Genomic DNA, 10,220 nt, shown 5'->3' with positions numbered 1-10,220 from the left:
TGGCACGGGAAGGTATTTCGGCTCTTATCGGTGTAGGCGATATAAGGTTGGTGGTGCTAGTGTCACAACATAGACCATTTCCATGGGGCAGATCATGATGTCACGACTCGGGTACGTAACCCTGGTATGTGAACATCATTGGTAGTTATAGCAAGTAACATTTGAATATTTGACCAAGGGGGCGTCAGAATTGCCCGTGGCCATTACTTAACGGTTGAGTGGAAATAGTGCTCCACGAGGAGTTACTTAAACTTATCTGATAAACTAAATCTATGAGAATTTAAAAAGAAAAGTGGACATTTTCCTTATGATGAAATACTGCTTCCGTTTGCCATTATTTTTATTATCTATTGTTATTATTTCAACTGATAACATTCTTGTTATGCTTATTAAATGCTACTTGTTATTATGTTACTACACATTATTCATTAATTATGAGTATTATTATTGGGGTGGGTATTTTTGGGTTGTAGTATCTTATTGAGCTCGTCACTCATTGGCATTCCTGTTGCCCTGGCATTTTCTGCAAGGTACCAAAGAAACCGAAGAAAATATCGAGGCCTTGCAAGGCGACATTCAGTCTTGGTTAGCTTGAAGAGTGCCCAAGTTCCATGAACCATTTTCTATGTTTTTTTTTTATTTATATTTGTGTGAGTGTGTGAGTGTGTGTGTGTGTGTGTGTGTGTGTGTGTGTTTTTTTTTTTTTTATGTACTAAGACTAAGTTTTAAGTTTTATTGGAGTTGTAATTTTAGAACTTTTAATTTATGGGTTGTTAATTAATGGATGTTAGTAATATTGGTGGCAACATTGATGAGGAGTTCTTAATTAAGAACAATAATTTTAAGTTCTAAATCTTATTATGATGTCCTTAAATTTTGAGGCGTCACAAGAACCATTTCTGCATCTCAGCTATTACATAGCAAATCGATTGAAGGATTGAAGGATATATGACTAGCAGATCGATTGAAGGATATATGTACTAAAGCAGTAGGAGTGGAATAGTTGTCACCGGTGACAGAGTGGATATAGTAGGTAGACGTGCGCTTCTTTGGTAGGCGTCTAATTCGAGAATACACTTCATAAATTTGGCCTGACACATTTAAATTGGGAATGAATTTAGGGATGTTTGAGGAAATCAGTGAGTTATAATTTAAAATTTGAGAGAAATTTATGATTTAATTGACTTCGGTCTTGTCGTTGTTTCGTTGCTCGGAGAGTGAATATTTCACAACGCACAAATTGTAACTCACTTGATTTGTACGAGCTGGTAGATGTGATTTTATGGATGAAAAGGGGGTTCACAGACATAGTTTAGATTTGAAGGTTTCAGTTCAAAGAGATTAACACGACCCTCGAAGAATCTTGAGTTGTGATCGTTAAAAGAGAGGAAGTAGGTGAAGCTTTTCAGAAATTCAGATTTAAATTTCTTTCACGTGAAGCTTTTCAGAAAATGGAGAATATCGAAGACACAGAGTATGTACCGTTGGAAGTTTTTCACAATGGAGAAATGAATGGAGAAATCTGCCAAACGGAAAGTGGAGATGTATTTTGAATTGTATGGTAGAATTACGATTTGAAAATTGTATCCAAATGTGAAGTGCAAATGTACAGATAGAAATATATTTTGAGAATACGACCAAACACAGCCTAAATTTTTTTTGGACTAAAAACCAAAGTTTCCAAACGGGGCATTAGTGCGCATGGGCCTAAACTAGGCCCAACCATAACTATCAACCGGGTCAGTTCGTTTGATAGTTTGACCCGCCACCATTTTATAACCCGAGCTTGTGTCTGTCTGAGAGAGTCTGAGAGTATAGGGTTTTTCGCAAAACCCTAGCCGACCCCAAGAAGACGAAGAAGAAGAAGAAGAAGAACATCCCCAATCTCTCTCTCTCTCTCTCTCTCTCTCTCTCTCCCCTCCCTCCCTCCCTCTCTCCCCTCCCTCCCTCCCTCTCTCCTTGTACAGCAAAAATGGCTGCTACAGCTTTTAGTAAGAAGAAGGGAACAAAGTCGCAAAAACCTCCACCAAAAAAGAAGCAAAAGAAACAAGAAAAAGAAGAGCTTTTTAGTGATTCTGATAACACAGATGAAGAAGTAAAGCAACATGGCCAATTTGATGAAGAAGAAGAAGAAGGAGAGGAAGAACAAGGAAGTGATTCGGGTTCTGAGATGTCTTCTGACGGGGATGATGCCTTGGCGGATGATTTTCTCCAGGGAAGTGACGATGGAGGTATTAGGGTTTTTTGGTGAATTGGGTTTCAGATTTCTTGCGTTTTTGTTAATGGGTTTGTTGATTTGGGGTTTGGGTTTATTGGGTTTTGTTACAGAGGAAGGTTCTGATTTGGATTCTGATTCTGATGAGTCTGATATTGAGGAGAAATCAAGAGCTATTGAGGAAGAGAAGGCGAGAGAAGAAGAAGAAGGAGAGGCTGAATTGCAACTCAACATTAAAGAAGAAGCTGCTGAATTCAGATTGCCTACCAAAGAGGTTAAATTTTGTGATGTTTCTTGTTCTATAGTGAATTTTATTGACTTTTTTATGCTAATGTTTGCTTCTTTCTGCAATAACATAGGAACTTGAAGAAGAGGCACACAGACCCCCTGATCTCCAAAATCTCCAAAGGAGGATAAAAGAGAGTGAGTTAGAGCACCTCCAACCTTTCACCAATTTTTTCAGCTAATTTGATTCGAAAATTTGAGTAAAAACCTTGATTTGATATGAACTATTCCAATTCTTTCATCAAAATCTTTGTAAAAATTTCCCTCTTTATCCCAAATTTCCCTTTCATCAAATTTGATGGAAAAAAAAAAAGAAAAAAACATCTCCAATGCTTCATCTTTTGAAATTTTCATCAAATTTTAATTTGATGAGTTTTCAATTTGATGAAAAAAAAAAAAAAAAAACTCTCCCTTGATTTGACGAAAGAATTGGAGATCATTTTTTAGCATTTTTTCATCAAATTTAAATTTTATAAAAGAAAAGGTGAAGGATTGGACCCTTATAGGATTTAATTCCCCCCCCCCCCCCCCCCCCAAAAAAAAAATAAAAAAATAAAAAAAATAAAATAAAATTATGTGGGTCTTGTTCTAAGTATATTTTTTACAATTCTATTTCAGTTGTGCGGGTACTTTCAAATTTTAAGTCTTTGAGACAAGAGGGGGAAACACGAAAGAATTATGTTGAGCAGCTTACATTGGATTTAGGATCATACTATGGTTACAATGAATTCTTGATTGGGGTATTGGTGGAGGTAATCTGTCAATATTCTCTGTTGTGGTACTTAGTCTTTTGCTTTGTGAAGATTTTCTGTTGCTCAATATGTATTTTCTACAGATGTTTCCAGTTAATGAACTTATGGAACTAATTGAAGCTTTTGAGAAGCCTCGACCTATTTGTCTCAGAACCAACACCTTAAAGGTGAAATGTCACGTGCATGTTGCTGTGTTTGAACTTGTAACTTGTTTTATGCTTCTTTGCTGAACATGGTGTGTACTAAAATCAGTTTACTTTTCTGTCAAAAATGTAGTCACGACGACGGGATTTGGCTGGTGTTCTGTTGAACAGAGGGGTAAACTTAGATCCGTTGAGCAAGTGGTCAAAAGTAAGATTTACTTTAGTATGCCTTTTTGTCCCCTTTATCATTTTTATTATATAGTCAATTAACCGTCTTTCGAATTTGCAGGTTGGACTTGTTGTGTATGACTCACAAGTTCCGATTGGTGCCACTCCTGAATATATGGCTGGTTATTACATGGTATTATCACTAGCTAGCATGTTTTCTTGTTCTTCCTTTTCCCTTATCCCACCCCCACCCCCACCCCTGCTCCCAACCCCAACCCCTGTGGAAAAAAAAAAAAAATATTGTTTTGGGTTTTATGTGGTTTGCTTAGCGCTCATAGTAAGTTTGCTTACAGTTGCAAAGTGCAAGCTCTTTTTTGCCTGTGATGGCCCTTGCTCCTCAAGAGAAGGAAAGGATTGTTGATATGGCGTAAGTAACTGAACTCTTTCACACAGAAATGTCTACTTGCTATCTATCTGAATTTTTTTGCATTATCCTATGTTTTTAGTTTCTTATTTTCATTTGAGCAAGTTTAATGGCTAAGTTTCTCTTTCTTTCTTTGCTTTTGTTTTATTATACTTTAAATCTTGTGTTTTGTTTCCTCTTTCTCTTCTTCATGTTAATGTTATATTTGTTGACGGGTAAGGTAAGTAACCAAAGCATCCTTGCATACTTCCAGCCTTGAAAATTGCTGTAGTTAGCTTGTGATTCCATTGCACAATTCTTATATTACGAATTTGTAGCATAATTTAACCTTTGAGACAATCTGAGACAAAACAGTGTAAAGCAAGCTCACTTTAGGGGCACTAATATCTTGCCTTATTTTCATGTTCACTTGTTTGTGTGAGACATGGTAGAGTTGATTGATGCATTCAGTCTCACACACTAGTCATGGACATTTATGCAATCAGAGGCATAGGATTATATGTGATATCCATGTCCACGTCTCATGTGTTATCTTCACTGCTTCTTTCTATCTGCACTTTCTCTCTTAATTGCAATTTATACTTTATTGCAGGGCTGCTCCTGGTGGTAAAACAACCTACGTTGCTGCTCTTATGAAAAACAGTGGTGTGTAGTGATTTCCATCTTGACTCTCTTATTTCAATTGCACTTATGCTTTCGATTAATTCATATTCTTGTTATGGCTTACTCACAACTTGTTGGGTTGAGCATACTTGTTTGAATGTATGCATGAGTTTGTGTGCATTTGCTTGTTTATGCGGGGAGATACGGGTTTACCCTATTTCCACCTACACAATAAAGTGTGACGCTGTCTATTGAGCAACTTGGAGGAATTTTCAACCGAAATGGCGGTCATTTACTTTCTTAAAATTTAGTTAAAATACAAATCTTCATTTATTCTGATGTCAGACAAGTTGGTGTATTATGTTTATTCTGCTGATGTATGTATAGCCATTTTTTTGCACTCAAAAAGTTGCCAACAACAAATTGTCTTTGGGCAAAGTCCTTGTTGATTTTTTTCTCCTTGCTCTAGTATCTATATGAATACCATGTCTCTTTCCTCCCTGTTATCTAATGCAATGGTTACTAGGTATAATTTATGCAAATGAGATGAAGGAGTCAAGACTCAAGTCGCTTACTGCAAATTTACATCGTATGGGGGTGACAAACACTATAGTTTGCAACTATGACGGGAGAGAGGTAAGCATCTTGTTTTGTTGCCCTTAATTCTTATCTATTGCATTATATAAAAGCCATATTTCCTTGGGACTGAATGATTGAAGTTTGAATATGTGAGTTGTTATTTTGTTAAAAAAAACATCCTGTTTAATGTGGCAAAGGGGAAACTTGATCTCAGATGATCTTTTCTTGCATTTTAATAAATTTCTTCTGTGATGCACTGGTTTTAATAATTTGGGCCTTTAGTGATCTTTTCCTTCTTATTTTTCCAAGGGTGCTTCTTGCATCCTTTTTACTTCTCGACACTCGCTTCCGCACCCATTATATTCTATGGTAATTTTGTAAATTTCCCTTCAATTCTGGTGAATATATCTAATGCCTTTATATTTTTTTCCTTTTTCCTTCCGATTCCAGTTGCCCAAAGTTTTGGGTCAGAACACAGCTGATAGGGTTTTATTAGATGCTCCTTGCAGCGGTACAGGGGTAAGTGACCAGTATCTTTGTCCATTTATGTTCTCTCCATGAGTGGGTTCTCTTTGTTGTTTACTGACCAAAGTCGTACTTGTGTTGCAGGTTATATCTAAAGATGAGTCTGTCAAAACCTCTAAAAACTTGGAAGATATACAGAAGTGTTGTCATTTGCAGAAGGTATTATTTGTTTGTTGATTAACATTTCCTATGTAATGTTGTCAATCTAAGTCAGTTGTCATTTTCACTGGTGGATTACTAGGGAAGAAGTTAATTTTTTTATTTTTTATTTTTTGTTGATGCACCTGATATTTTATATATTGTTTTTTTTCTGATTTTTTCTCCTTTTTTTGCCATGCATTTTGAGCCTTTTTTCTATGGTGCCTCAGGGAGCTATGGAAATTCTCTTAACCCCACAATTAGAGCTAGTAGATTTTAAGCAGGTGGGAAATTACATCAGGAGACTAGAGGAAATCAGGAACTTAAGTACAGAGATTTGAGAATATAGTTTACAAACCGAAGGATATTGTACACAAAAAATGAAAGAAAAGTGTGATGAATTGGGAAAGTGCCTTGGGTGTGCATGGAGAGGGAGATTTGGAAGTGATTTCTTTTGCAGATGAATCGATAGTAATGGGTGGTGGACTGTACCCACTCCAGAAACTAGGAATGAACTTCTGGCACATTTGTCTAGTCTTTCATGCCAGAACATTCATTGTGTTATCCAAGTAAAGCATGAAAGAGCATCCAATGAAAAGATGTGCTGTCTTAGGCTTACCCCTAGGCCTTAGGGCTTGAAATCACTCATTTAAAAAGATAGCGTGGCCAAGCCTTTTCAAATCCTGACCAAAACCTTGCTAACGAAGGAGACATTATGATTACATACTTTGAGAGGGAATACAATTTAAAATTCTTAGCCAGAATGAGAGACCCAATAGACAATTTTTGATGGTCCTCCTGTGTGATAGATACTGTTGTGGGTTGCAAATTGATTGAGAATTTTCTGTTTTACTGCATTGGAGTTTGGTAGGAACATATTCAAGCCCTTTGCTCTTTCCCTTCCTATGCATTGCATTGGAGTTTTACTATTTGCTTTAGTCATTTGGATTTATCATGTGAAACTTCTTCAAGCACTTTATATTTTTCTTTGCAGGAGCTGCTACTTGCTGCCATTGACATGGTGGACGCAAATTCAAAATCCGGGGGATACATTGTATACTCCACTTGCTCAATAATGATTCCTGAGGTTTGTTTCTGAGGATACCCTTAGGTAGTGTTTGGTTTATTGGAATAAAGATGGATTGGAATGGAATGGTCATTCTTTGGCCTCCTTATGAATGATCATTCCTTTACAATATTGTGAATGATGATTCCATTTAAAATGCATTTTCTATCATTTTCTTAGTGAATCAAGCGTGAGAATGGACATTTTGATTCCATTCCACTTCGTTCCAATGTACCAAACATAACATTAGGATATTCACTAATGATTCCCAAGGTTTCTAATGATTCGCTATATACACTAAATCTTGCAGAACGAAGCAGTTATAGACTACGCTCTCAAGAAGAGGAATGTAAAACTTGTGCCATGTGGTCTTGACTTTGGGCGTCCTGGGTATTGATGATTTCTTCCTATAGTAAAGTTACAAGTAGATAGTTTAGCAATGTAAAATTTTATTTAATGATGCTTCTTCTCTTTACCACCAGATTTGTTCGGTTTAGAGAAAGCCGTTTCCACCCCTCTTTAGAGAAGACGAGACGTTTCTATCCCCATGTTCACAACATGGATGGGTTTTTCGTGGCCAAGGTATATCACAAAATTTTAAATCGTACTCCGCATTTCGAAGTCCAGTTTTTTTTTTTTTTTTTAATGAGCTCCAAGTCCTTTTGAAGATCTATTTTGGGTGGCATTGACAAGCCTGGAAGAGATTTTAAATTCTGCTTAATACTTCGATGATTTGATAATTGAACATTGGATATATGATATGCGGGTCAAAGTTGTGTTTTTTGGGGGGGTGCTATACAAGTCCTTGGGTAGAAGAAATCATAGCCTCGAGACCTAGTAAGTTTTGATTTCTATCCTTCTGTTGGTACCTTGCAGTTGAAGAAAATGAGCAATACCAAGCCAAATCCAACAGCTTCTGAACCATCAGCGACAGTGGAGCAAGGTCCTGAACCTGTTGAACCATCAGCAACAGTTGAGCAAGGTCCTGAGCCAGTTGTTGATAGCAGTGGTGCTAAGAATGCTGAAGGAAAATTTCAATTGCATTCAAAGAAAGAAAGCACTACAAAAGAAAGTGGGAAATTGGAGAACAGTTTTCCTAAAAATGGGAAAGATGCATCACCATCCATTACTCGAAAGAGGAAGAAAATGAAATGCCCCTCTAGGGAGGCAATTTGGAGAGCAAAGTACATGCCTCTCTTCTCTTTTATTATATTCCATTAGAATCATTGCTTCTTAATATCCATTAAATCAAAATTGAATTTAGATTATATGTGATTGCAGCCTTCGTGCTAAGAATGCTGAATTGCGTTCAAAGCAAGAAGGCACTACAGAAGAAAATGGGAAATTGAAGAACAGTTTTCCTAAAAATGGGAAAGATGCATCCGCATCCACCACTATAGAGTGGAAGAAAATGAAACGCCGTTCGAGAGAGGAAATTTCAAAAGAAAGGTACACAACTCTCTTACTCTTCTATTCCATTAGAAGCATCATTTTAACACCCATTAAATCAAAATTGAACTGAAATTCTATGTGATATTGTTTTATGGAATGAAAGAGAGAATGAGCATCCACTAAGGCCTTGTTTGGTAATGTTTCCGTTTCATGTTTTCGGTTTTTGTTTTCCAATTTTTTGGAAATTGGAATCGAAAATGTGTTTGGTATATTGTTTTTGTTTTAAAAAATGTGAGATTGATTCCAAAATTTCAAATTTTTAGAAATGAAAAAAAGGTATTTCAGCTTGTTTTTGCCCTCTCCCTACCCTACCACCTCTGGCCATCGGCCCATCCCCTGACCTCCGGCCAGCCCCAACCAACTTTTGACCAACAGATTGACAGGGAGCTCTGGCCATCTTCTGGCAACCCTTCATTCAACCCTTGACACTCCGGCCATCAACTCTGGTGCCCACCGCCAGCCACTCTCACCCTCCACACTGGCTCCACCTCTGGCAACTTACCCAACAGTTTCTCTATATTTGTTTTCATTTATTAAAAAAAGAAGAAGAAAATAACAATGTTATCAAACAATACCTTAAATAATGGAAAACCCTGCATACCTCAAAAACATTTCTTCTATAGTTGGAGGGGAAAAAAGGGAACAAACATTGATTTGGTACAGTTAGAAATCTTTTTATCTTTTGAAATTCCTGCAGGGAAGAGAAGAGGCAAGCTTTGAGGGAAGAAAAGAAAAATCCTAGAAGGGAAACAACGCCTGCTAGGGAAAAGAAAAAAGCTACGAGGGAAACGACGCCTGCTAGGGAAAAGAAAAAAGCTACGAGGGAAACGACACCTGCTAGGGAAAAGAAAAAAGCTATGAGGGAAACGACACCTGCTAGGGGGAAGGGTGGAAAAGTTCAGTGATCCCATGAAAAGCAAATGAAGTGCAATGGTTAACCCTAATTGCTTTTGGCATACCACCGGTAAAGCACCTACTTGCAATTTGAAAGAGGTTTCGAGGGCTCTACATAAGCTTCATCACTGCTATCAGATCACGTGACCGAGGAATGAGTTGAACACCTCGGAAGTGCGACCACGCCATGGCTTTGGCCTTGGCTACTTATCTTAAATTTTCTTTTATAACCCGTGTCGGACATAGCGTTGGACTAACTCGCCTCCCTTTGTAGGCTTTACTGAAGCCTAAAAAGTTTTGTTTTCTTGAGTTTTCTCTAGTATATGCCATGCTATTGTTGTTATAATTATAGTCCAGTTGTTTTTCCTAAAAAATCATATTACTTTATTGGTGAATTTTAGTATGTTCTTTTTGAATTCCATTTGGAATGTTATCAATACGTTAATGGCATTCAAATTTTGAAACCAAAATTAAATGAAAATTTGAATGCCCTAGAAATGACATACAATTAAATATATAACTAAAGAAGTGCTCAAATTTTGATGCATGATATATATTTTAACTTTATGTGATATTAACTATGCCTAATAATTTGATGGGTCATTTTTATTTTTCTCTTAAATCATTCTCAAATTTCTATTTTATATTTAAATTATCAATCTATCGATTTAGTTTATAAAATTTACGATTTTAGTTCATAACCAATTGGATATGCTTGATCCAATTAGTAAACATTGGAAGCCTAACTTAGGCACTGTTTGGTAATCTCTAAAAAAGTAATCTGTTTGGTAATCTCTAAATAAGTAATTTTTTAGCTAAATAACGTAAAAGTAAAAATCATGTTTAGTTTGGTTGAAAAAATAATTTCTCCGTTAAAAATAAAATAAAATAAAAAGGTCAACAAAATTATTAAAAGATGATTTTACGTTCTATATTTGAAGAACTTATTTGTTGTTTCTCTTTTGTTATGCTAACA

At 36.4% G+C, this 10,220-nt stretch overlaps 1 protein-coding gene across 1 annotated transcript; it reads left to right on the top strand.

The window, feature by feature from the left end:
• The first annotated feature begins 1,639 nt into the window (after window positions 1-1,639).
• LOC114319772 (26S rRNA (cytosine-C(5))-methyltransferase NOP2B) lies at window positions 1,640-9,665 on the top strand. The gene is made up of 18 exons (XM_082880259.1): window positions 1,640-2,231; window positions 2,329-2,489; window positions 2,575-2,638; window positions 3,119-3,252; window positions 3,336-3,419; window positions 3,529-3,603; window positions 3,685-3,756; window positions 3,917-3,990; window positions 4,580-4,632; window positions 5,117-5,226; window positions 5,620-5,688; window positions 5,779-5,853; window positions 6,827-6,919; window positions 7,209-7,288; window positions 7,381-7,480; window positions 7,775-8,082; window positions 8,180-8,347; window positions 9,048-9,665. The coding sequence occupies exons 1-18, from the start codon at window positions 1,973-1,975 to the stop codon at window positions 9,253-9,255; spliced, it is 2,187 nt and encodes a 728-aa protein (XP_082736385.1). The 5' UTR covers window positions 1,640-1,972; the 3' UTR covers window positions 9,256-9,665.
• The last annotated feature ends 555 nt before the right edge of the window (window positions 9,666-10,220 follow it).

This window comes from Camellia sinensis, chromosome 7 (genome assembly GCF_055761805.1).
Source record: "Camellia sinensis isolate YWXY chromosome 7, ASM5576180v1, whole genome shotgun sequence".
Lineage (NCBI taxonomy): Eukaryota > Viridiplantae > Streptophyta > Magnoliopsida > Ericales > Theaceae > Camellia > Camellia sinensis.
Note: the sequence above shows the minus strand (reverse complement) of the source record. Positions and strands in the feature narration are given on the sequence as shown.